Below are 27,861 nucleotides of genomic sequence, written 5' to 3' on the forward strand. Positions count from 1 at the left end.
TAAAGTTAATCACTTTTTATTTTTATGACAGATTATATAATGTAAAACATACGCTATCTAATTATAACTGTGTCTCTTCATGTATGAGTCAAAGATAAATATCATTCAGATTTTTATCTGGGAAACAAACTCAGGTACACAGAAATAAGAAAGTAAATAGAAGGGTCACTAATGCGACCAGACTAAATACGTAAGCTATATCTAAAAAAACAATAGTCTGTCCTTTTAACTAACTATTAGGTATATAATCCACTTACTTTAAATAATAATTCAATAGCACATAAGATATTAACATACTGTTTAGGGGAAAAGAGCCGCAAGAAGGAAACATTGAAAAAGGGTACTTTAATCATTACCTGACACCAAGTATCAACCTCTTCCCTAAACAATAAAGATTTCATGTCTCCAAACGGGCTCAGGTTCCTCAATTAAGAAATATTAACTTTTAAAACTTTAAATACAACTCAAGTATTATAAACCTATGTACTACTCTATTTGGGTCCAATTTTTACTGCCAAAAATTTCTTGCCATGGTACTTTAGTGTCGAACAAGCCTGATTGACAGATTTTTTATATCTTGTAACAGAGCAAAACCATTTAATAATTACGTATCTAATAGCTATTTGCTAAATAAGGGTTGTAGAATGAGATGATATACTAACTCTTTAAAATTTTAGTCTGCAAATTTTCCTTTATAAAAATTCCATTAATACCAAGAAAAGCAAAACACTGAAGGGGCTTAGCAAATAATCATTTTAATCTACATAAGCATAATTCATGCCCAAACTTATTAAGTTCTATGAGAGTTTTGGACTTCATAACATTTCTTATTTTTCATTTTCTTTGTGAGCTCTGCATTACCTCAAAAAGTTAACTTATCCTTTAATGGGTTCAATTCGCATAAATAATCGAATTCTGTGATACCTATTTAATAAAGTACAATATATAATCAACATTCACCTAGAACTGTCAAACTGTTCATGAAAACCTAAAAAAACCTCCAAAACAATTAAACTATTTTATTTATTTAACATGTAATAGATAGCTGTCATAAAGCAAAACTTAAATCGTTTTCTGATACTCTAATGTATTTCCATAAGCCTTTTAATCTAATCTATAATTTTATAGTATTCCATCAGGGAGGCCAGCTATGTATTTAGTTTCTCTTTATATGTAATTAAAGATTGTAAGAGGGTGTAGCTATAATTCAGATACAATTTAATCATAACATCATACCAAGACCTTATAAATAATAGAGATATTTAACATTATTGCTTAGTTTTATAAAACGGTAAATTTTAACCAAATTGACACCTCTATACTTTTGTTTCTTATACTCTTAAATCATACTGCTTGGCAAGTAACATGGGTATTGACATAGTTTTTTATTTCAATTAGTTGTAAACAAATTCTAATTTGTTAATCAATGCACATATTCCTCTTTACTTACTACACTACCTCAGAATTAAACCTCCCACAGAAAGTAACCGTCCCGAGTGGAAAAAATATTGCAGAGCTTTATCTCTTCTTTAAAGATTTTCAAGTATCATAGGAACACAAACTCACGAAAAAATTAAAATTTTGACATTCCATCTTGCTTTACTAATTATGGAATAGAAAGAAGTGAACAAATGTTACTTTATGTTTCTTGGCTTAACATAATATTACACTAAGAAATACTGTAACTGTTTATGAGCTATTTTTTAGCTTCTTCAAGTATAGGACACAACTAAGGGAGAAGAAATGAATAATCAATCTTAGGTAACTCAAAAGGAAAATGGGAGGCACAAAAAGATAAAATGACTTTGGCTTTTAAGAATCTACTGTTGACCCTGAAATACCAGATTCAACAGTAACAACATTAACAGAACAAAAGATTACAGTAGCAAGCCACCACATCACCACATATTAAGAATTCTGAAATAGGCAATCACTTTTTATTCCCTCTCAACTTATTCTGTTTTATCTTCTTTTTGTTTTTGCTGGTTTTTGGTTGCAGGCAATTCAAGGCTTGCCCATTGCATAGGTTCAGCTTTTCTCATGGTGATCTCAATCTTTGTTGCAGTCATAGTTACGTAACTTCGCTTTACATCAATCACCTGCAACACATTAAAGAGAATTACAGTAAACCTGTGTAGTTTTATTAGTTTTAGAGGAAAATACTGATCTTATGATAATCAAAAATCTAAGTCTCTAATGCCAATTCAACACCTAGATTTCAACTTTTTGGTAAGGATAATGGTAAGTTATATACCTACGTTGCATCAATTACTAAAGTACTGCCTTTTATTATATAAATGGTATTTTAAATTATAAGACAAAATTCTGCTGGATTAATACTTACACCCCATAATTTCACATTTTGATGAAATTCCTTCTCTCCTTCAAATACAATGTGCACATTTAACTGAAAAAGATACAGAAAGTTGAGCAATCAAATCCAAATTGAAGGTTTATGACATAAAACAATTATAAAAAAGAATACAATGATAAAAATCATTTAAGCTATTTTAAGAAACTGCCAACATTGTAAGTTTTTATTTGAGAAAACCATTAACAGAAAAAGAAAAATTAACTTGAATTTTCACACTGAGAACTAAGTACTGTATTATTTGATAAATCTTCTACGCTACTACAGTATCTCCAGAATGCTTTCGAAATAACTTTATTATGCAGAAATTTTCATTTAAAATAATTTCTGTGAAAGTAGTTTCAAACTTTTTTCAAATGGGAAAGATTTAAAGATCTTATCTTAAAATCAGCTCAAGCAAGAACAGTAGTACATTAACATAACTAATAATGTATAAAGACAATTTTACTCAGAGATATTTAGTGTACTTACCAATGTACTATTTGCTACTACTTGACTAAGTTCTGGAAGTGAATTCTTAGCATATACTGAAATGGTGACTTCACCCCCAGTCTGATGCCAGTCATGTCTACATGGAACAACTTTCTTCCCCTGTAATATAAGATAAACTTTATGGATTTACAAAGTGGCACTAAATAACCTCTTTGTAAGAGGAATTTGATGAGTCTAATTGGGAAAAATTACCAGGTGCTACTGAGTCCTTAACGTTTTTAAAGGCAAACTTCTACAGTTACCGTCAAGAAGTTTAAACAAAATATATCATAATACAAATAATCTTTTATAGTTTTATGATTTGATAACTTATTCCTTCCATTTGATTTTTTTCTTTTAGGGCCATAGTATTAATACACACTGAAAAAGGCAACTTAAGAACTCCCTACGGAACTTCATCCAATTTTAATACTCAGCAATCCACTAAGTACAGTCATAAAAACATTCTTTGAACACTGAAGTGAGAAAGACATTTGCTTAGGGGGATAGACCAGACAATAACTTAAGCTCAGGCAAGGAATCTTCCATTTATTTTCTACAAATAGGAATCTGCTATTGTTATGGAATACTCATTTTACTCTCATAATACACGCAGAAAAAAAGAATTTGTGGAAGTAATACTTTGATTACTGTTATCGAAATAATTATTACCTATAGGTGCTACATTGCTATATCAGTAATATTTTGAAGAAAAAGACAAACTGATTTGTTTTATAATGAGGGTTAGTCACATCATGCAGGAAACAATAAGGCACTCCTGCTGTAAAAAACAGTATTTACATTTTGGTACAATTGTACTAACTAAATTTAAATTTTTTATATCACTTAAATTTTTTGCTCCTAGCTACTGGTTTAGACACTTAATACTTGGTAAGTGCATGTATTAAAAAATAATAATACATTTCATCAAGAGTTATAGTCTGAAAACTTTTCCATATAAAACAAGTTTATGTTTTCAAACTAAGTATTTCAATCTTTTGGAACATGGAGAAATTACAGGGAGACTTCCTTTTTTTGCTAATAAAACATTCCTAGAAGTTTCATGGTAGATGAATTATTATAACTTGAGGGGTGTATTTATAATCTCCAACCATGTTTTATTAAAAATTAGAAATTATAGAATACTCAAATGTAGAATATGAATCCCTAAAGCAATGTGAAAATTCACAATTATTTTAGAAGTTAAAAGGCACATATGCTGAAGAGTTTATTGCCTTGGGGTTATTAATGCCAAATACAACACATAAAAATAATTTATTATAAAATACATTAATAGCTATCAAGCACTTATTTAGTAATAAATTGCTTGCCTTCTTACAACTTAATGGGATTTGGGGGAATTATTTGCAGAATCACAGTCTTTTTAAAAACTGTCCAGGGAAGTAGAAATTGATGCTTTCTTTTTTCTGTTGATAGACTTCCTGTAGCAAGCAGAGACTTTCAAAACAATTCCAATAAACAAGTCTGCAATCCTCCTCTCTGGCAACTAGATGAAGTGTTTGTGCATCTGTAAATGGCTAAATGAAGTTCTAAGTGGCCAAAAGAGAATCATAGGTCTAAGTGATCAATAATATCAAATGAGTAGAAAAGTGTTTTTTATAAAACAAAAGGTGGGAACAGATAATGGAATTACAGAAATATGCTCCAATTATGGTAGGCTTAAGTATTTCACAAAAACCTATATGCTTGCATGGAAATACACAATGGCTATTTTGATCATGCTCTGGAGCTTGCTCTTAATTTTAGTTTTTGTGTTTTTTTTAAAGACACATCAAAACTTTACTATGTGAGGGAGAGAAAAACTTTTTTTAAAATCTGAAGACAGAATAATCTAAAATCTTTTAAGAATCACTCAGCTGAATACACTGTAATGTGTTATTTTGAAAAGGTTACTTACAGTATCCTTTGCAGTCCACACATGTTTCCCTGTTGTGCAGCCCTCTTGGGCTAAAAATGTATTAAAATCAGAAGTTTTTCTTCTACAACAGCTCCAGTATTTCATCCTTTAAAAAAAAAAATCAAAGGAGATTTTCAGAAATAAAATCTCTCAACCAATTAAGCCCAGTAGTATTATAGTGACACGTGTAGTTAAAAAATTCAATAAATAAGTGTGTAACTTCAGTATCTTACAAGTGTCTAAGTTACCAATTAAAACTATCAGCAGGCTAATAATTTTAAAACCCGAATGCCAATTATAGCAATTCTGGAGTTCTTGAATAAAGAAACTTAAAACCATCACATAATTCTCAATCAGCTTTTTACTAATAGCTCACATTCCAGTGTCCTCACCAAGTTACCAAAAAGTAATATGACCACAGATTTAAAATCCTCACATTTGAATAACGCAGGAAAGTGAGACCATGCAAACAAACTGAAAAATAATGTATACACATCTTGTGAAGGACAGTCCCAAAGTAAGCGAAACCCACTATTGAGAAAAATCTAACATTGGAAGACAAAAATTAACACAGTAAAACTTCGGGTTTGAATCCTGAAGGAAACTGGAAACAGAGTGGAAGATTTTAACATGGTACGGTGTTTCTATAAACTACAGGGTAACATAGAAGAGAGGCTTTCAACAGACGGCTGTAGAAAAGTATGGGTTTTCTTAAATGCCACAATGTTGGTGTCTTAGTGCCTCAGGGTCAAAAATTCTGAATATCCTACAATGCGCAGGACAGTCCTTCAAACAAAATACTATTCAGCCCAAACAGAGTATCACATTGAAACATAATGGAATAAGAAGAAAACATGAAGTTTGAATCACAATGGCCACTTAACTGTGATATTGTTTCAGTTTCTCACGTGTAAAAATACAAAACCCACATTTCTAGGATATTGTAAAGACTACACGACAATGTAAATAAACTATCTGATTAAAATGCATGGCAAATAATGTTTAAAGGAATATTAACTTTTCTACCCTCTACCATGAAAGTTTTAATTAGTCATGTATAAGTTACCCTTCATGGAAAATAGGTACTCCAGAATGATATACACAGACTTCTTCTAGACTCTGCAGACCCTGATATGTCTAAAAGAGAGAAAAAAAATTAGCTTCATATCTTAGTGTTATACATACACATCTAGTTTCATACACATCTAGTATTGGTGACCTCTATGAATTATTAAAACGCTCAAGAAATAACAAAAATTACCTAGAACATTCATAAAGTCACCCTAGGCCATTCCAATAAGAAATGAAAAATGACTTCTTTTTGGATATGCTTAAGTGCCAGTTCCCTATGAAAAAGGCAAATAGAAAAGTAGGCAATAAGATGTTTTAAAGATGCTTCCAGACTTTTGGGTCTTAGGGCACATCCAAGCCTATTCAGGTATTTTAATTTACAATACATTAAAACCAAGAGATTAGAAATCTCAACAGAAATAGTTATAGCATGATTTATGTACATCATCTCTGTATGGGCACTATGAATTAATATGGAAAATCTAATAAGCAAATCTGGAAGTTCTAGAGTGATGATTTCTTATCCTTATGAAGGAAAAAATGAACTGCAGACACACACACAACCACCCACCAACCCCCGGAGGTGCCGAAAAAGTGTATACACATTTTAAGAGATGTTATCTATGTATTACTTTTCGAAGTTGAATTGAATTACAGTAGCAATGTGTAGTGTGACAGTTCGCTCAAAAGATGGCGTTAACCAAATGAATGCTAGTGTCACCATGAGACAAGCAGGACAGTCAAAGACAACGGTGGAAGCACAGTTGTCGTTCTAGGAGTGCAAGATCATTTGAAGTAGTATTTGAAATTCGAGAACGTTGTGGAAATACAATGACAATAGAGGAGTAAGTATGCCACAGAACCTCCAACACGCCTAATAATTGCACGCATTCCTGATAAGTTTGAGGCGCGTAGCACTGTGTGAAGAAACTTGAACAGCATGAGCAGCAATACAAGTGGACACTGGTCAATGCTGCTCAATTAGTAGTTCGCCGTAATCAAAATTGTCTGGATGCTGACGGTAACCACTTTGAGCACCTTTTGTAACTGCAGAAGTCAAACGTGACTTGTATTCATTTTTTATCGGTATATATTATTACAATTTTAATAGTTTTTTCCTTTCTTAAAATGTGCATCCATTTTTGGCACTCTCTGTATATATCCAGGGTTTGTCTGGAAGATCCGGGCCCTATTGCTGCTGCTGTAGGTGAAGGCTCTACAGGTGAATTCACAAAAAGGTATGCTAATAAAACACAGATGCAGCCAGTATTACACTTTTCTCTCTACTTTGGTATTTATTGCAACCACCTACAAGTACAGAAAATAAAATTCTGTATGTTTACTTTTTGTAAATCCAAAGTACTGAGTGTGTGTATCTCAAAGATATTCCGTAAATACATGAAACTCAATATGCTAGGTTCTGAATTTATCAGTTACCCTTCCAAATCTCCTATTTGTCTTTCCACCTTATTTGATGGCACCATATCCAGTCTCCCAAAGCAAAATTCTGTAAGTCCTCTTTAATTTTTCCTCTTCCTCCATCCATATGTAGTCTATCACAAAACTGTCAATTTGACTTAAAAAATATCTATCAGTTTAATTCGCTAACCTTCCTCATGATCATTAGCAGATTTTAGGCAATGAGGCTATACTAACATTCTAATTCATGGCCCTCAAGTAAGCACAGTTCTTAAATAGGAAAGCACTGGTCACAAAGGAAAAAAGCACTGGCCACAAAGGAAAAGGTGGGCAAACTGGATTTTATTAAAATTAAGGAGACTCTGTTTATCAAAAGCCATCATTAAGACTGTTAAGATGTACAGAGTCTCTCTCTGACAAAGAACTTTTAGCTAAAAAATAAAGAATTCCTAAAATCAACAAGAAAAAAACTAAATAAAAAGATAGGTAACCGATTTTGGACATGTCACAAAAGCTATCCTAATGGCCAATAAACATATAGAAAGGCATTCAATCTCATCATCTCAAAAATGCCAATTAAAACCACAATGGGAACACTACACACCCACCAGAATGGTAAAAATGTAAGACCGGTGTAGAACAAATTAAACCAGCTACATAAACTGCTGGTAGGAGTGTAAATACAATCACTTTGGAAAACTATGTGGAAATATCTGAAAATATTCACATTATAATCCAGCAATTCCATTTCCAGTTATATCTCTAATAGGAATGTGTACATCTGTCCCAAAGGTCATGCACAAAATGTTCACAATATAATTAATCAAAAAACAATTTAAAGGACAGTAGAAACGATAAACTGATTGGCACATTCAAACAATGGCATATTTTAAAACAATGAAAATGAACACACTATGTTAATAAAATATACAACAAAGATAATGCTAACTTTATTAAGCAAAGGAAAACAGAAACAAGGGTTCTTGTCCTATGATTGTATTTACATTAAGTTCAAAAATAGGCAAAACTAATCTATGTTGATAGAAAAATGTGGTTATCTTTGGGAGAAGAAATGAGTAGGCAAAAAGAGGGCTCAACTTTGTGTGAAAATCCCTTGATTTATAAACTTGTATTGGACACTTTTAAATGTTATATTTCAGTGAAAAAGATTTAAAAATTTCTTTAATGGCCTCCGTAACCTAAAGGCTAGTCTAACTTTTGAGCATTATAAAAGCCTTTCAGGATCTGGCCCTTACTTACCTCTTTTAATCTCAACTTCACACCAGCAAATTCTGTACCATTATTAACTATTTTTTGTTTGCTATATACTACTGCTATCACCTCTGCTTGGGATACCCTTGCCTTTTTAGTCCATTTACAGAACTGTCATTTGTTTTTCAAAATTAATTTGGTGTATCTTCTGTCTGCTCTTACTCTACTACCCTACTACCCCAAGAATTAATCATTCTCTTTTATCTCCTACTTCTACCTTATACACATGAATACTTTTGTTTCCATTCCTAAATGAGCAAGGTGATCTCAAACTTAACATGAGGGGAAACTACAAACCTGCTCACCCCAATCCCATCTTCTACTTCTCTGTTAATGGTGTCACTGATCACCTAGATGCTAGAGCCACAAGCCCCCTTCCATTACTTCCCGTTCTTTTACTAAGTCCTGCTAACATTTCCAAATATTCATTCTACATGCATTTACCATGTGCCAGGCACTGCTCTACGCATTCAAATTACAGTAAAGAACAAAACAAAATCCTTTTCTTGTAGACCTTGCATCAGATTGAACAGATTACAAATAAAATAAATATGCAAAATAAGTAGTATGTCATAAGGTAACAAGTGCTATGTAGAAAAATGTAGTGAGAGTGGAAATGTTTAATAATATTTAACATACAGTAGGTAGGAAAAAGCCTCAGTGAGATGAGTGATTATATCCCACATTTAATCACCTCTCAAAAACATACCCTCCAATCCCATTCCCTGGCCTTCCACACTCTTCTCCAATCCTAGATGGTTTCCTTCTTCCAATTCCACTCCTGCCCTACTATATTTGCAACTTAGCAGCAAAGACATTTTTTTAAAACCCCTTCTTAAAACAAATTAATAGCTTCACATTATACTTAGAACAAAGACCAAACCCCTCATTAAGCTTGTAAGGCCCACCATAATCCTGCCTACCTCTCTTCTCCACCACTTACTTATACATCCTCGACCGAGCCCCACACTGGTCTTTTTCATAATTTCTTCAAAAGACAAGCTCGAAAGATATAGATACTACTCCCAGATCTACTCCAAGGTTTACATAACTCATTCACTACATCATTCAGATTTCTGATTGTGTTACCACTTCAAAAAGGACTTCTCTGACAATCTATCTCTTCACTCTATCTCCTTGTCTTCATAAATACCTGAATTCATATTCAATTACCTATTTGTTGTTTTTCTTCCTCAACTAGATCAGCCTCGCAACAACAGAGATTTTTGCTTTAATACTGTATCCCCAGGCTCCAAAACAACGCCTGGCACATACTGAGTGCTCAGTAAATGTGACTGAATGACAATTATTCATTTCCAACATTTTATCAGATATGATGCTCCTCAGAGATAGTCTCTTATCCATGTTCATAGCCCTAATTCATAGCATAGTGCCCAACACGTATAGGCACACAAATGTGTGTTGAAATGTGTCAGTAAATTGCACTTTTCAAAATTAAAATTTTACTTCCATGATTTAACACAAATTTTAGAATACGTACCTTTGAACACCCTCCATTTTTACATGAGGTCCCAATCTTAATTTCATCACTGTCTTCTTCTGAAACAAAGAAAAAAAAAATCAATTAGAAACATTAAAATAGAACACTTGACTGTAGTACCATTCTTCAAAAGCAATCTTTTCCATAACACAAATTTTTAAAAAAATAATCTAAATACAAAAATAAAAAAAAACCCTGACACTTTAAAACAATTTTAAGTAACTAAATTTTCTCTGTGACCTTTCAGGTTATATATTTAAAAAGGTAACAAGAAATCAATTATTGTGATTAAGTTTTGCCTATATCGCCAAAATGATATCTGACACATTTCTGTAACACAATACTATATCCGATATTAACCTTATGAAAGAGAAATCATGAACAGGTACTTACCTCCCATGGTATCAGGTACAGGATCAGAGAAAACAGAATATATTTTATCTCATGCACAAACGAAACATTTACAATTATCAAAGAAATTTAACTCACTGTTAAAAAGTAATGAATCAAAGAAAGTAAAGTGTTAATTAACAGGATCCATTATGAATATACCACATATTCATTCTGTGGTATTACTAGCATTTAGAAAACAAAAATAAGCTCTTTACTACAATTAGCTACTTTTTCATATTCATATTCAGTAAATTATATGGTTCCTGTCTCTTAAATAATTATATAAAATAATTACAAAATACAAAACAAAATCTTACCTTTCTTATTTTCATCATTACCTGATGATAGTTTAAGTTTATCAAGTGCTTGTTTTAGGGAGGCAGATACTTTTAATTCCAAGTTTGTCATTGGTTCATCTGGGCTAGAGAATTTTGAAACTTTATTACCATTATTGATACACCAAAATATTTCTTTGTACTAAAAAATAAATACACTTAAGAGTCTATGAAAAGAGGCCAAATGCTTTGTAAGCCAACTATTCCCATTAAAAAGTATTTTACAAACAACCGCTACAATGTACCGACATTGCTAAGCTTTAACTGAAAAGATTCTGATATTAAAATACTAAGCCTCAAATAATCATGTTATTGCTCACACATGAAATTACTCAACAGTAGGGCAAATGAGAAGGAAATAAACACTGGGAATCCAAGTTTGTCAAGATGAGTAACTCCAAGGAAGGGACCATGATGTAATTTTATATTCCATGACTGAGTAAAATGCTGAGCATATAATAAACAAGCAATAAATATGTACTAAGTGAATCCATATTCCTACTGGTGGAGATAAATTATGTTGTGTGCACACTGGTATACACATCTATAAATTCAGATACAGTTGTATCACAAGGCAATTTTAGTACAGCTGAAAAATACACTAATAACAGTATCCCCTAACATTTCATAATGGTTAAGTATTGTCTGTAAAATTTTTTAAGGCCAGCCAGTAAATAAGTATTAAGAATAAATGCAGAAATAAAAATAGAAATCCTAGGTTATTCTAAAACTGTAATAAAATAAAACTACTGATGTAGGAAGTATTTAATAAAGTACGTAAAAACCTGTATCCTCATAATCTCTATAATACCTCCAAATGAATTTAGGAAAGAACATTTAATTTCTTTTCTTCCTCTTAAGTAAAACAGTAGTCCATCATTAAAAAAACAAAATTAACTCATACTGTCAATTATAGTATTATATACTTCACTATAACTTAAGAATGAGCCATGCCAGAATTGTCTTTTTCTGATAATTTTTTTAATGGGCAAATCACCCAGCAAGGCATTCGATTAAGTCTCTCGTGTTTATGAATAAGGTGAAGATAGAATAAAATCATTCTAAGAAGTTTGGTTAATGAACAAATAAATATAGGAATGTCTCTTAGGGTTCTTATCTTGGTCTGGTATTACTCAATATGCTGTAAGTTTATTTTAGTAAGAGCAATACAGAAAAACGAAGAAAAACAGTAAGTCCATAGTGTGAATAAAATATCAACCAACAGGGACCATATCTGAGGTTAAAATCCAGCTGCTTTTTAATTCCTGTATTTTGGTTCTAAAATACTGAAGTGCAACATGAAGAAAACACGGTGTAACAGTGGTACCCAATATGCATGTGTGGGAAGGTAACATTAAAATAAGGTCTAGTTCATCAGATAGTGAATGTGAGGAGTCTATAATTTTACTGCAAAATGATCAAAAGATATTTTAAAAGGACGTTAACAGATATGCCACCTAAATCAAATACGTTAAAAAATCGTCAGTGATCCCTGACAGACATAGATGCAAAAACCCTCAGCAAAGTATTAGCAAACCGAATTCAACAATACATTGAAAAGATCATATATCATGAAGAGGTGGGATTTATTCCTGGGATGCAAGGTGGTTCAATATCCACAAATCAATTAATGTGATATACCAGAAACAAAATGAAAAATAAAAAGCAAATGATCATACCAACAAACGCAGAAAAAGCATTTGACAAAATCCAGCATCCATTTCTGACAAAAAATCTCAGTAAAGTGGGAATAAAGGGAACATATCTCAACACAATAAAGGCCATATATGACAAACTCACAGCTAACACCATACTTAATAGGGAAGAGCTAGAAGCATTCTCCTTAATATCATGTAAAAGGCAAGCATGTCCATTTTTACCACTTTTATTCAACATAGTATTGGAAGTCCCAGCCACAGCAATCAGACAAGAAAATAATCGAACAAGAAAAAAAAAGTTGGAAAGGAAGAAGTAAAACTGTCATTATTTGCAGATGACATGATACCATATATAGAAAACCCTAAAGATTCTACCAGAGCTGTAAGAACTGGATAAAAGAATTTAGTAAAGTAGCAGGATACACAATTAATATTCAGAAATCCGTTGTATTTTTATATAGCAACAACAAATTATCAGAAACAGAAATTAAGAAAACAATCCCATTTACAGTTGCGTCAAAAAAATAGAAAGAAAAAAAACGCCCCCCCCCCCCCAAAAAAAAACCACCAACAACCGAGAAATAAATTTAAGAAGGAAATAAAATACCTGTACTTGGAAAATTATAAGACACTGAAGACAGAAATTAAAGCAAGCATATAACATCTCATGGATAGGAAGAATATAGATAAAACATCCATACTACCCAAAGCAATCTACCCAATGCAACGCAATCCCTACCAAAACACCAATGACATTTTTCACAAAACCAGGACAAATAATCTGAAAATCTATATGGAAGCATAAAAGACCCCGAATAACCATGGAAATCCTGAGTAAGAACAAAGCTAGAGGTATCACACTACTTGATATCAAACTATACTATCAGGCCATAGAAATCAAAACAGCATGGTATTGGCATGTAAACAAACACATAGATCAATAGAACAGAATAGAGAACCCAGAAATAAATCCATGCCTATATGGTCATTTAATCTATAGCAAAGGAAGCAAGAATACACATTGGGGTAAAAACAGTCTATTCGATATTTGGTGCTGGGGAGACTGGAAAGACACATGCAGAAAATGAAACTGGAGCACCTTCTTACTCCGTATACAAGAATACAATGGACTAAAGGCTTAAATGTAAGACCCAAAACCATAAAACTCCTGGAAGAAAACATAAGCAGTAAATTCTCAGACATTACCCTTAGTAATATTTTTACTGATATATCTCTTCTGGCTAGACAAAGAAAAGAAAAAAAACAAAAAAACAAATGGGACTACATCAAACTAAAAAGTTTTTGCACAGTAAAGGAAACCATCAACAAAATGAAAAGACATCTTACTGAATGGGAGAAGATATTCACCAATAATACACCTGAAAAGAAGTTAATATTCAAATTTATAAAAAATCATATATAACTCAACACCAAAAAAAGACAATCCAATTAACAAATGGGCAGAGGACCTGAATAGACATTTCTCCAGAGAGAACATACAAATGGTCAATAGACATATAAAAAGCTGTTCAACATCACTAATACTCAGAGAAATGCAAATAAAAACAATGAGATATAATCACCGCATACCTGTCAGAATGGCCATGATCAATAAATCAACAAACAGCAAGTCTTGGCCAGGATGTGGAGAAAAGGGAACCCTGGCTCATTGTTGGTGGGTTAGCAAATTGGTGCAGCCACTATGGAAAACAGTATGGAGGTTCCTCAAAATATTAAAGGTAGAACTACCTTATGACTCAGTAATTCCACTGTTGAGTATTTATCCAAAGAAATCCAAAACACTAATTCAAAAAGATATGGGCACCCCTATGTTAATAGCAGTGCTATTTACAATAGCCAAGATATGGAAACAACCAAAATGCCCAACAACAGACGATTCGGCAAAAGATAGTGAATGTTTAAATATAAAAAATTTATTACAGTAAAAGACACATTGCTATTAAACCCCCTCAGAATACTCCCCCTGACTTCAATCATACTTATTCAACATCATCCTTGCCACTTTCTGAAGCAGTTCTGGAAGTCCTCTTTCGTGAGTATCTTTACTTCATCCTCCATCATGACAACACTCCATGTCACATAGCGCTCTGATTCGGCAATTTCTGTCACATAAAAACATTACGGTGTGTGTCCTCATCCACCTTCTTCACTGGATCTGGCTCTCCCTCAAAGTCAAAATGACCATGAAAAGAAAATGTTTTGAATCGATTCAGGACATCGATGCAGCACGACAGCTCAACTAAAGACACTCATGAAAGAGGACTTCCAGATCTGCTTCAGAAAGTGGCAAGAACTACGGGATAAAGGGAATATTCTGATGGAGATTAATGGCAATGTGTCTTTTACTGCAGTAACTTTTTAAAATTTAAAAAATTTTAAAAGATCACACCTCACGTACACAATGGATTACTACTCCGCCATAAAAAGGAATGAAATCTTACCATTTGCAACAACATGGATGAACCTAGAGGGTATTATACTAAATGAAGTAAGTCAGACTGAGAAAAACAAATAGCATATGATCTCACTTATATGTAGAAACTAAAGGACAAAATAAAGAGACAAAACAAAGACTCATAGATACACAGAACAAACTGATGGTTACCAGATGGGAGGGGTTTACGGGACAGGATCAGAAAGGTGAAGGGTTTAAGAAGGACAAATTGGTAATAACAAAATAAGGTATGTAAAGTACAGTATGGGGAATACAGTCAATGATATTGTAAATACTACGTATAATGTCAGGTGGATACTAGATGTATTAGAAGGATCACTTCATAAATTATATAAATGTCTAACCACTACGGTGTACACATGAAACTAATACAAAATAATACTGAAGGTCAAGTATAACTGAATAAAAAAAGGCACAGGGATGCAAAGTACAGCATAAGGAATATAGTCAACAATACTGTAATAACTGTACAGTGTCAGGTAACAGACTCTTGGGGTAATCACTGTAAGATATATAAATATTCAATCACTATGTGTTTTGTACACCTGCAACTAATACAATATTGTATGTCAAAAGTAATCGAAAAATAAATTTTTAAAAGTTAAAACAAAAAGAATTTGGCAGTGATAATGAGATTAACAGTTTTCAGACATCTGAAAGTAAAAGGTGAGTGACTAGGCTTGTTCTAAGTGGCAAAATATGGACAAATAAAAATTTGGCTCAATACCCAATAAAATTATACACTGATTTAGTAACAATATAATGGACCACTTTGAAATAAAAGCAAATTCTTCTTCACTAGAATTATTTGAAAGAAAAATATTCTTCTGTTAATAATGTTCTAGGAGACATTCAAGAAACAGTAGAAAAATGGAAGGGAGGACCTCTATATTCTTTTTCATCTCAAACTCATTTTCTGATAAGGACAATTCCTCTACAGAATTTTACTGCCACAGTAGAAAAGACACAAGCCCTGACATAAGAAGGATGCATGGCTTCCCTAGTCTGCCATAATTATAGTGGTACAGTGAGCAAATCAGCAATGAATTTTACTGTGTACATGTCCTCAAGCTGAGGGGGGATATAAAGGAAAGGTCTATCTAAAGGAAAACCAAATGGTTCAATAGCTAGTGACTATAAAAAAGGTACAAATGGTATTATTCCAAATCATAAAAGGAAATTCCAGAAACAATAATGTGACAATAATATGCCACTGAAAAATGTACCTTGGCCTCTTTATTGCTTCTACTGGTTTAGGGGCTTGAATGATGTGCTCCTGAAATTTGGGTTTCAATTCAGACAGTTCTTTCTTCTCAGTAGTCTTGACTTCAGGTTTGACGGGCTCAGGTGGCTTTTCACTATTATGTCTACCTTTTGTACAGCCCTGTTAGTGAAAGGTATTCATTATGAGTTACCCTATCATCTATTTCACATGCCATGAAAGTAATACTATTTTTCAATTCTTTATTAATAAAACCTATTGTATGTTTTCTCCCCTTGTAACACATTAACTTATTTTAAGAAACTAAAAATAGAACTCCAAATTTTTTATTTTTATAAGAGTTATTACATTTGAATGATGCATTAAAAATAGTTGTGAAACACTTCATAAACATCTACTTAACTATTAAGTGTACAGCATAAACTTGCTTATAGGTAACAAATTCTGGAGACCTTACAAAGAGAATTCTACAAACTATTTATAAAAAAGGGTCTCAATTTGATCCCTTTGAACAAATTGAACAAATTTGAACATCAAATACAAAGCAAAATTAACAAGTGGGTAATATGTTAAAACTTTTAATCTCTAAAACAGAAGAAAATTCCTATTGTAAACACTGTAGAAGGGAGGTGAGCTCCATTTTAAAAGAAAGGTACTACCTACAAATTAATAGGTACTAGTCAATAGATGTCCAAAATTAAACTTCTTAAATTTGGAGCTTCCCAGAATATGTAGTTTTTATGAGATAATCTAGAAAAAAAATTAATACTCACTACAATGCTTAAAAAATCAGAAAAATCAGTTGTTCTCCTCTTACAGCAAGACCAACCCTGTGAAACATAAAAGAATCAAAACTGAAAACATTATTTGCATGAGAACCACAACCCAGTAAAACACTCTATTTGCACTTATCGCCTTGAATCCAAAAGTGACTTGCATATATATGTATTTCAGTTTTGAAATGTTGTAAATGATTCAGCTAATCAAGTGAAATGCTTTTTAGTCTCTGATTTAAAAAAAAACACAACAACAACAACAACAACAAAAAACTAACCAATGTTAGAAGTGATGTGTGTTATGATCTATCATGAAAGGAAGCACTTTAAAAATAGGAGGACAGCCGGATGGCTCAGTTGGTTAGAGCGTGAGGTCGGAACAACAGGGTTGCCGGTTCAATTCCCACGTGGGCCAGTGAGCTGCGCCCTCCACAACTAGATTGAAGACAATGAGCTGCCGCTGAGCTTCTGGAGGGGCGGCCGGATGGCTCAGTTAGAGTGAGTGCTCTCAACAACAAGGTTGCTGGTTCAATTCCCGCATGGGATGGTGGACTGTGCCCCCTGCAACTAAAGATCGATCGAAAACGGTGACTGGACTTGGAGCTGAGCCACACCCTCCACAACGAGACTGAAGGACGACGACTGGAGCTCATGGGCCCTGGAGAAACATGCTGTTCACCAATATTCCCGAATTAAAAGTAAAAAGTTAAATTGTCACTTTGAAAATAAAAAGGGAAACAAATTGCTTTTGCTATTAAAAATAGTAATTGATTTTTATAGAACATTTCATAATTTCTAAAAACATACTCGCACATTTTCAAGGATCTGGGAAGTAAGTGAAATGCTTTACTTTAAAAATCCACTAAGTCAGAGATAATTATAATTCAGTTTCTAAACAAACTTATTGTACCTGTTCCTCAACAATAAGCTTTCTACCTATTTTCAGAACAACACAGATTAATTACCATAGCAGCCTAAGCATTGTTAGATCTTTGTAAGCTAAATAATCTTTTTAGTGAGAAGCATAAAAATACAGAAATTATAATGCAGTGTGTGAATACTGAACAAAATATAAACTGGCTTACCAAAAAATGGCTATAAATTGTCACCTATAATTCTAACAGCCTCAAGACTTAGGCAGCAGCCTCAAGACTTAGGATGGTTCAAACACAGACTAAGGGCCAGCTTTGCACATACCCATTTGGACCTCACTCTTTTCTCAATACACAGCTTGAAGAATTGGACAGTGGTTTTTTTCACAACATGTACTTAAAGAGGATGTTAAATATGCTGTGATTCAAATTTTCCTTTATTTTGAAATATAATTCTCTTTTACTTTGAATTGAGATACAAATAAAAAGGTATAATCTTAAATACAGGTTTAATAAAATTCATAATATAGCCATCAGATAAGTTATTCTTTACATGAAAAGGCTTTATTGTTTTAATCACATATGAAGAATTATACCAGGTATTCTGGGAATACTGGGATATATACATGATACAGACCAGTTATTTCAAATGCCAATCTGGGACCCATGGCAGTTCTCATAAAATGAGAAAATGATAAATTTAAGTGAGTATAAGATTGCTATCTTTTCTTAAGGATTGTCCTTTTCTCTGAATATTTCTCTTCTAATTTGAATATTAAAATGTTCTTTCATTAATGCAATGTTTAACTTCTTCGTTAAACAGAAAATTGGCAACCACAGACACTATACTAATTGAATTTGTTTTTTTCCCCTTCTTCCGTTTCTCCCACCCCCACTCCGGTTCAAGCCGTTGTCTCTCAGTCTAACTGTGTAGGACACAGCTCTTTGGCCCATGCTGGTGTTACGAGCCTTGTGCTCCTCCTGGCTGAGGCACTCGGTAGGCAGTCGTCATTCGGCTGCTTACAGCAGCTCACGGCAGGCCGCTCACGCTGGCTGTTGGCCACTCATGTTGGTCACCAGCTGCTCTTGGCAGCACAAGGTAGCCCATGGCAGCACACAGCAGCCCACGTCAGCTCAAGCTGACCTCCGGCTGCTCACAGCAGCCCAACTCCAGGGAGAGCTGTTGTTCACCATCTTAGCTGTACAGGGCGCAGCTCACTGGCCCATGTGGGAATCACACTGGCGACCTCAGGTTTAGAAGCATGGTGCTCCAACCACCTGAACCACTGGGCTGGTCCACTAATTGAATTTTGGTCTGAAATTTACTGGGCTGTGAAATCCAACAGTCTTGTAAAATTTAGGTCTTCAAGAAATGTTTATGGAGATAATAATAAACAGTAGAGTGAGAGAAGAAACAAAAATACTTCAAAGTAAAATCATTAAGATTGAGTGATTAACAGATGTGTAGTAAAAAAGAGCGATAGACTCACTAAAAAGTTAGTGATATCATTACTAGCAGCAGTAAAGTTGAAAGGCAGGCTATTTTTGGCATAAGAGTGTACTTTAGAGACTGGTTTGTGTTTGCCAATGACACACATAAATGGAATTATGCTGTAGAAGCCATAGGCATTAGAAGTGACATTTAAGGAATAAATGAACTAACAAATGAGAGAAAATAGGAAGCCAAAGCCTGAAAAGTGAAGAATGTCCACAGTTAGGAGACAGGAGGAAAACATTACACCAAAAGAAAAAAGAAAAATGTACAGTAAGAAAAATAAACATAGACTAGATGGCAGTCCAGGAAAAACACAATGCCCCCAACCCTGCAAAGATAAATATTCCCACAGAACCACAGTTTCCATCCCCATACGTTTCTAAAAACGGTGAGAAAATGTTAAGCACGAGTTAGGTCTCAACTTGCCCAATGGAATGTTTGTTCTGTTTTCCTCACTTAGTAACCAGATTAAAATAAACTTAGCTGCTTGTACATTTTTGTTTATACTTGGCTAGCTAACAGTTAAATGCCAGAAACGTCCAACTAGTCTCTGAAAGATATAATTACAAATTCCAAGGGGATCGAGGACGTTTAGACATTTAAGACTATTTAGGTTCCTAAGAACAAGTAGCAGGACCTAAAACCACAGCAGAACCATACTGAAATATTTTCTTTTACGATATACAATGGAAAATGTACCATGTTATCATAAATTTTAAAAGATCAATAAACTCACCATGAAAAACCTGGTCAAACATTCTATTATTTCTCTAATTCTCCATAACATCAAGGAAGTAGAGGTGGCATCTCTTTTTGGTAAGCTTACATGTCTGTCCTGATATTGGCACCACTGTATTTATAACAATCTTTCCTAAAATGCAGGGCTGCTCTTATTATACAGCAGCTGTATGACAGATTGAAAGATTGAGATTCAATACAACTGCTTTTATTTCCCCTCAAAATTATGAAAGCGAACAAACGAGGGATATAAAAATGAGGATTGGGATAGAAATAACAGTTTTATTACTGGAAGACCTTAACAGCACTAACTGCTGTTTCTTTACTTTTAGTGGAGCACTTGCTTAAAGCACCCCAAAACCGTCATTAAGAAAGCAGAGAGTCACAAACTGAAAAAATAAAAGATTTAGCATTACACCTCTAAATTTACTATACAAATATGAAGAGACTGAAATATATCAAGTTCCTACCTTTAATGCATCATGAAAAACTGGAACACCTGGGTGGTATGTGCAAGCATCTGGTAAAAAAACAGAGAAGAAAAAAATGCCACTTTCTAATAAAGAAGTATCATTATTTCCTTCAGGTGTTAATATTTAATCTTTTCCCCAAATTCAGGTAATACTTTTCTTTCCTTAAATATTCACTATTGCTCAAGTTTGACACACTATGCTTAATATAACATTATATTAAAAAAAAGACCAATATCTCTGATGAATACAGATGCTAAAATCCTAAACAAAATTCTAGCAAATCGAATACAACAATGCATTAAAAAGATTATTCATCATGACCAAGTGGAGTTCATCCCCAGGGCACAAGGATGGTTCAACATTCGCAAATCCATCAATGTGATACATCACATAAACAAAATAAAGAACAAAAATCATATGATTCTATCAATTGATGCAGGAAAAGCATTTGATAAGATACAACATCCATTTATGATTAAAACACTTAATAAAATTGGTAAAGAAGGAAAACACCTCAACATAATAAAGGCCATATACGACAAGCCCTCAGCTAATCTCATAATTAATGGTGAAAAGCTGAAGCCCTTTGCTCTACATTCAGGAACAGACAAGGTTGTCCCCTATCACCTCTGATTTTCAACATAGTGTCGGAAGTCCTTGCCAGAGCCATCAGGCAAGAGAAAGAAATAAAAGGCATCGAAACTGGGAATGAAGAAGTTAAACTGTCACTCTTTGCAGATGACATGATGCTATATATAGAAAACCCTAAAGACTCCACCAAAAAGCTATTAGAAACAATCAATGAATACAGTAAAGTTGCTGGCTACAAAATCAACGTACAAAAGTCCATTGCTTTCCTACATACCAACAATGAAATCTCAGAAAAAGAAATAGAAAAAACAATTCCTTTTGCAATTGCAGCAAAAAGAATAAAATACCTAGGAATAAACTTAACCAAGGATGTGAAGGATTTATATGCTGAAAACTGTAAGACATTTTTGAAAGAAATTGGAGAAGACATAAAGAAATGGAAAGACATTCCGTGCTCATGGATTGGAAGAATCAACATAGTTAAAATGGCCATATTGCCCAAAGCCATATACAGATTTAATGCAATCCCCATTAAAATCCCAATGGCATTTTTTAAAGAAATAGAACAAAAAATCATCAGATTTGTTTGGAACCACAAAAGACCCCGAATAGCCAAAGCAATATCAAAAAAAAAAAAAAAAATGCTGGAGGTATCACACTCCCTGATTTTTGCTTGTCTTACAGGGCTACAATAATCAAAACAGCTTGGTATTTGGCGGGAAAACAGACACATAGACCAATGGAATAGAATTGAGAACCCAGAAATAAAACCACATAAATATGGACAGATAATTTTTGACAAAGAAGCTAAAAACATACAATGGAGGAAAGACAGCCTCTTCAATAAATGGTGCTGGCAGAATTGGATAACCACGTGCAAAAGAATGAAACTGGACTGCTGCTATCTGTCACCATGTACCAAAATTATTTCAAAATGGATCAAAGACTTAAGCATAAGACCTGACACAATAAACTGCATTGAAGAAAACATAGGAACTAAACTTATGGACCTTGGGTTCAAAGAGCATTTTATGAATTTGAATCCAAAGGCAATGGAAGTAAAAACTAAAATAAACAAATGGGATTATATGAAACTTAGAGCTTCTGCACAGCAAAAGAAACTATTGACAAAATAAAGAGGCAACCAACTGAATGGGAGAAGATTTTTGCAAACAGTGCCTCTGATAAGGGGCTAATATCCAAAATATACAAGGAACTCATGAAACTCAACAACAAAAAAACAAACCCAATTGAAAAATGGACAGAGGACCTGAAGAGACATTTCTCCAAACAGGATATACAAATGGCAAATAGACATATGAAAAAATGCTCAACATGGCTAATCATCAGAGAAATACAAATGAAAACCACAATGAGATATCACTTCACCCCAGTCAGAATGGCTTTCATCAACAAGACAAATAGTAACAAGTGTTGGAGAGACTGTGGAGAAAAAGGAACCCTCATATGCTGTTGGTGGGAATGCAGACTGGTGCAGCCGCTATGGAAGGCAGTGTGGAGGTTCCTCAAGAAATTACAAAGAGAATTACCATATGACTCAGCAATTGCTCTCCTGGGTATCTACCCAAAAAATCTGAAAACATTTCTCTATAAAGACACGTGTACTCCAATGTTCATTGCAGCTTTGTTTACGGTGGCCAAGACATGGAAACAACCAAAATGTCCTTCAATAAATGAATGGATAAAGAAGTTGTGGTATATATACACAATGGAATACTATTCGGCGTTAAGGAAAGATGATATAGGAGCATTTATGACAACATGGATGGATCTTGAGAGTATAATGCTAAGTGAAATAAGTCAGACAGAAAAATCAGAGAACCCTATGATTTCACTGATATGTGGTATATAAACCAAAAACAACAAAAGAACAAGACAGACAAATGAGAAAGAAAAACTCATAGACACAGACAATAATCTAGTGGTTACCAGAGGATAAGTGGGAAGGGGGGAGGGAGATGAGGGTAAAGGGGATCAAATATATGGTGATGGAAGGAGAACTGACTCTGGGTGATGAACACACAATGTGATTTCTAGATGATGTAATACAGAATTGTACACCTGAAATCTACGTAAATTTACTAACAATTGTCACCCCAATAAATTTAATTAAAAAAATAGTTAAAATTCCAGTTCAAAAGTATACCTATAGATAAACACAATACAAAATAGTTCAAGTATAACAAATTACATTCTGTATTCCACTAATTTTTGTATTAGGTTTCTGCAAAAGTAACTGCAGTTTTTGAAATTATTTTTAACCTTTTAAACCGCAATTACTTTTGTATCAACCTAATAGTAAAATTTGTTCAGTACCAAACTCAAGCTGCAAGATTGTGCTATCATCTTTCAATTCTTTTTTTTTTTTTTTTCAAATAGTATCAAACTTGACCCTTTTGCCATGATGGTCAGATATATCCGAATGGGTATTTCCATCCACTGACTGTGGATAGAAACTTCCAGAAAGAAAGTTTAGGAAAACAGATGTACATTTTTCTGTTTTTGTGTTTTTCAATAATAGGAAATTTTTACACATGTCTTTTATACACAAAGCAGCTCAAATTGTTATTATTAAATGCATAGAATAGTCAAATATCAACTTTTTGGATTTTTTTGTGGATTTCTGACACATTTTGAAAAAAAAGAACACTTGAAATCAATGCAGCAAAAGAGTTAAGTATTCTTTATGTGCAGTGATCCATGTTACCCAATGCTCACTAAAAAAATATTTTGGAAGAGCAGGTTCAAAATTTTAAAAACTAATGCTAATATCTAAGTGCTAATTTAAGTTTCCTAGACAGGAGTCAACTCCTAGATACAAACTTCATTAAAAAGAAATTTAAATTCTACAGCCTATTTTCAATGATTGTTATTTTCTATTTATTATATTCCTCCTCATCATCAATTTTTACTTAACTCCAATGATAATGGGCTTATTACAGTTTGCAGTATGGAGTATTATGTCTAAAAAATACCAAATAGACACACTTACTCCCTGAGGGAACCATGAACTTAGAAAAAACAAGTCATCTCCACACCTGCACAATTTTCTTATATGGCTACTCTGCTCAACCTTCATGCCTACTTAGCTTTCCATTGTCTACAACCTCTGATTCCTGCTGTTGCCTTAAAATGATTAATTCCTGGTACTTAAGGAAATCTCCCTACCCCTGTATTAATGACCAATATGGTTTCCTTAGTTAGTAACCAGGTGTTGTGTTACATAGATAATATGCTAGAGAATGGAAAGCGTCAAGTATTTTCATGGTACAATAAGCAAACCCATGAATTAGAATTAAGCTATCAATTAAGGGTAGTAATGAAATTAAGGGCTGGAAAAAAGTAGACATGAATATGCAGAGGGCTATGAAGTTGAGAGAGGGAAACGAAGCAGAGAACAGAGTATTTTTAAATACCAAATTTACATACAGCCAGAGGCATAAAACACATAACGTATAACATAGCAAGAGGCACAAATAATAACAGTTATGGCAGAATGGCAGCAGCAGTGAGTCAGGTCTTAACCATACAATTATTATGGTATGAACAACATCAGAAATTCACTGCTTTCAAGAGTAAATAACAAACAGATAGACATTTTCCCTTTCTAGTCTTTATATAAAGTTTACCAGCAGTTCAACTCAAAGTAATATTTTATGGGTAAGAAGCTACAACATTATAGTTGTGGTGGTTAAGAGCCAAGGGCTTTTAACAGTGGGTCTGACCCTGGCTCAAATTTTGCCTCTCTCTCGGTAGCTGTTTGTTTCCTCCTACGTGTACTAGATTAAATAAAACACTGTTTGTGAAGTGGTACTTTTTCCAAAGTAACTGTTTAACATATACAAGTTTCCAATCATGTTTCCTTTAAACTCATTTAGCTGTGTTTCAAACTAAAATGTCCGATCGGCTTAGAGTCTCGTTATTTTAGTCAATACATAAAGTCAATCCTCTCCCATTGTATAAAACTTTATCTTAACCAAGTCCACAGTTTGCCATTAACTCTTGTCTTCTACTCCGCATCTCCATTTGCTGCTTAACTTTCCATCCAGTCAACCAACTTCCTTGGAGTATTTATTCTAAGTCTCTAAAATAACTCCAATTGCTAAAGCAACTATAAAGTTTCAGCTACCTTATTGGCGCTCCCAGCTGCATTTGGCAGCCGATCACACACAATCCCTGAGAATGTCCCCTCTCTGACTTTCCTGTCTCCCCTCATCTCTTTCCTAAGTACTGTGCCATTCCACATGCACAGAGCCAACTTCCAAAATGTGGCTTTATCACCTCTTAATTTTACACTGGTATGTAACACCCTACAAATAAGCAAACATATTGTCCGGTACAACAAAGCAGCAACCTTTTGCCTTTATTAGAGTACTGTGCAGACACTAAGGCAACTTACTTGTTACAGGGACAACCAATAGCAAAGGGTTTTAAAATCCTGCATTCCTCGATTAAGGTCATTCACTGAAATCTCACTATTTTCCCAGTGAGTAACTTCCTATGAATATAAAATTGCCAATGGCAGTAACTTGAGTATTGTATAAAGACTGGATGTATCTTTTCCTCAGAATCCTGCCGATGGTCTTACCACTTTAAATGTCACCAATTCACCTGTGCACTAAGATAAGTATTTCAGACATCTCAAAGGTGGAAAGGATTTTAAAAGGCATGGAATTTAATCTCTTTCACAAGGAAGACCAATGTCGCTACCACGCTGCACTCGGCTTCCCTAACACGCATACTTCCTAGGGCTGTGAAGATTAAAATGAAATAACGCAATAAAGTGATAGACCGGCATATAGAAAACACGCTAAATGCTACTTCTTTATCCCTTTCACAAATCGCCATCGAAGTCCATTGGTCATTTTCTATTTTTCCCCCGGGTCTGGTCACTACCTGTCACTTTTCGTCCTTAACGCTACACCTCGGTCCGGGGGAGATAATTCAGTTATCCTGACGATGGCACGGTATTAAAATTAGGCGGCCACACCCAAAATACCCAACACAAATACGGCTACTAAGTAAAGGAGGACCCACGTGTATCACCCCCGGGGGCGGGTGTATCAAAACTTCACAGCGTCAGGATACAGGACAGTTTTCCTAACCAAGGACACCTCTTTTCTTTCGAAAGTTTGTAAAAGTGGGTCGACTGACCGCGCCGACAGGAGGCTTTCAGACCAACTTTTATCCTAACACGACGAGGCCGAACTTAAAATGCGGGGGGAACCCGCCGGCGGCCCAACCCCCCCACCTGTCCGTCCGTCCGTCCCACACTCACTCTCATTCACAGCAAATCAACCTCCGAGCGAGACCCGTCGCACCGGGCTGCCTTCTGCTTCCCCGAAGGGACCGCGTGGGGACACGCAGGCGCTCCATCCCCCGCGACGTGCCGGGGGCGGGCGCGGCCGGGACACACGTGCGGCCGCGGGGCGAGCGGCGCCGCCCAGACACCGTTACGGGCGCCGGCCCCGGGGCCCCGCGCTCAAAGGGCGCGCGCGGCGGGCGGCTCGCAGGGCAGCCGCGGGCGGCCGGGAGGGCGCCTGGGCCGGGGCGGCGCGGCGCCGGCTCGCGGGAGGACCGCGGGACACCGCCTGGCCGCAGGGCGTCCCCCGATCGGAGGTGGGCAGCGGAGGGCGGGCTGGCGGCGCTCGTCCCTTACCGTCGGCATTGATCTCGGGATCGAAGCGCTGGCCGCAGCCCCGGTTGTAGCACAGCAGGGCCATGTCCTTCCCCACCGCTGCCAGTCGGGCCCAAGAGCCGGCAACCGCAACACGGTGCGTGGCTACCACCAGTCCGAAGGCTGGGGCGGCTGCCGGCTTCCGGAAACGAGCGGTTTCGCTTCAGGAACCTTCGCGAATTTTCCGGTCGCGCAGGCGCAGAGGTGACGCGCAGAGCCGGAGGAAGAGGCGGGAGGCGGGGCTCCAGCGCGGGCCTGGGGGTCCGACGCGCTCGGCTGGCGGCCGCCCGGGGCCGCAGGCGGAGCGCCGCTCCTCGTCGGAGGGAAACCTTAAGGGCAGAGAGCGCAGGTACCCGAGGAGTGGCGTGCTGTCCTGATGCCTTCGCCGCCCGTGGGTTGTGGGTGTCCCGCGGAGCGAGATGCTGCTGTCTCGGCCTCCGAGCGAGCCTCTGACTTTGCGGACTGATCACGCAGCCTTGGCCACGTCCGTCCCCTAGCTGCTGCGGCGTTTCAGTGCAGGAGCCTAGTTTTTCCGCATCCTCGGCGTGGAACGCGGTTGCTTACTTAGTAGGAAAGGAGGAGAGGAATGTTGGACGACTCTCCCTGTGTCCGTTTGTCTCCACTGTCCTGATTCTGAAGCCCTGGAGAAGCGAAGGCACTGGAAGCAATTTTAACAACTCAATTGAGGTCAAGTCACTGGGAAAATACAAAGCATTTAGCGGTCAGAATATATAAGAAACGTATTGATCAAACACGGTGGTAGAAATGGTCGCTATTGCTGTAAGACCTCGGGGTAATTGTTGCTGTTTCATATTAGCCTCCATTTAATTAATTTATCGATACTTAACTTTCTAATCACGGAACCTTGATAACGTTTTCATTAAATGCATTGTAAAACGTATAACAGTCACAGGCACACACAACACTAGCTCCAACTTGTATACTTCCCAAACTTGGGGCATTTGAAATACAAGCAAATGCTTTTAGATAACGAGTATACAGAACAACCTTAAAATAGTCACTATCAGTAGTTTCTAAGTAGAAATAGAAAGTTATACAATGTTTCCAGTAATCCCAACCAAGTCTGTTACAGATTGGCTCAGAATCCTTC

The 27,861-nt window shown here is 35.5% G+C and overlaps 1 protein-coding gene across 4 annotated transcripts; it reads right to left on the minus strand.

Moving 5' to 3' along the window:
- On the minus strand, positions 1-27,692 carry CHORDC1 (cysteine and histidine rich domain containing 1; the record flags this gene model as incomplete). 4 transcript variants are annotated; one of them, XM_081062866.1, is made up of 11 exons in its annotated part: positions 26,733-27,692; positions 20,459-20,508; positions 16,881-16,937; positions 16,112-16,269; positions 10,734-10,837; positions 10,024-10,082; positions 5,827-5,897; positions 4,761-4,866; positions 2,843-2,962; positions 2,345-2,407; positions 1-2,099 (listed from the first exon to the last, which is right to left on the minus strand). In XM_081062866.1, exons 1-11 carry the CDS (start codon positions 26,794-26,796, stop codon positions 1,953-1,955), a joined length of 999 nt encoding a protein of 332 aa, XP_080918992.1. In that variant the 5' UTR covers positions 26,797-27,692. The 4 variants fall into 4 exon arrangements, with proteins under 4 accessions (XP_080918992.1, XP_080918994.1, XP_080918993.1 ...); XM_081062868.1 differs by having other exon boundaries at positions 10,755-10,837; positions 26,733-27,393; XM_081062867.1 differs by having other exon boundaries at positions 10,024-10,079; positions 26,733-27,393.
- Between the last annotated feature and the right edge of the window lie 169 nt (positions 27,693-27,861).

The sequence above is a fragment of the Rhinolophus hipposideros genome, assembly GCF_964194185.1.
Source record: "Rhinolophus hipposideros genome assembly, chromosome: 10".
In the NCBI taxonomy this organism is placed as follows: Eukaryota; Metazoa; Chordata; class Mammalia; order Chiroptera; family Rhinolophidae; genus Rhinolophus; species Rhinolophus hipposideros.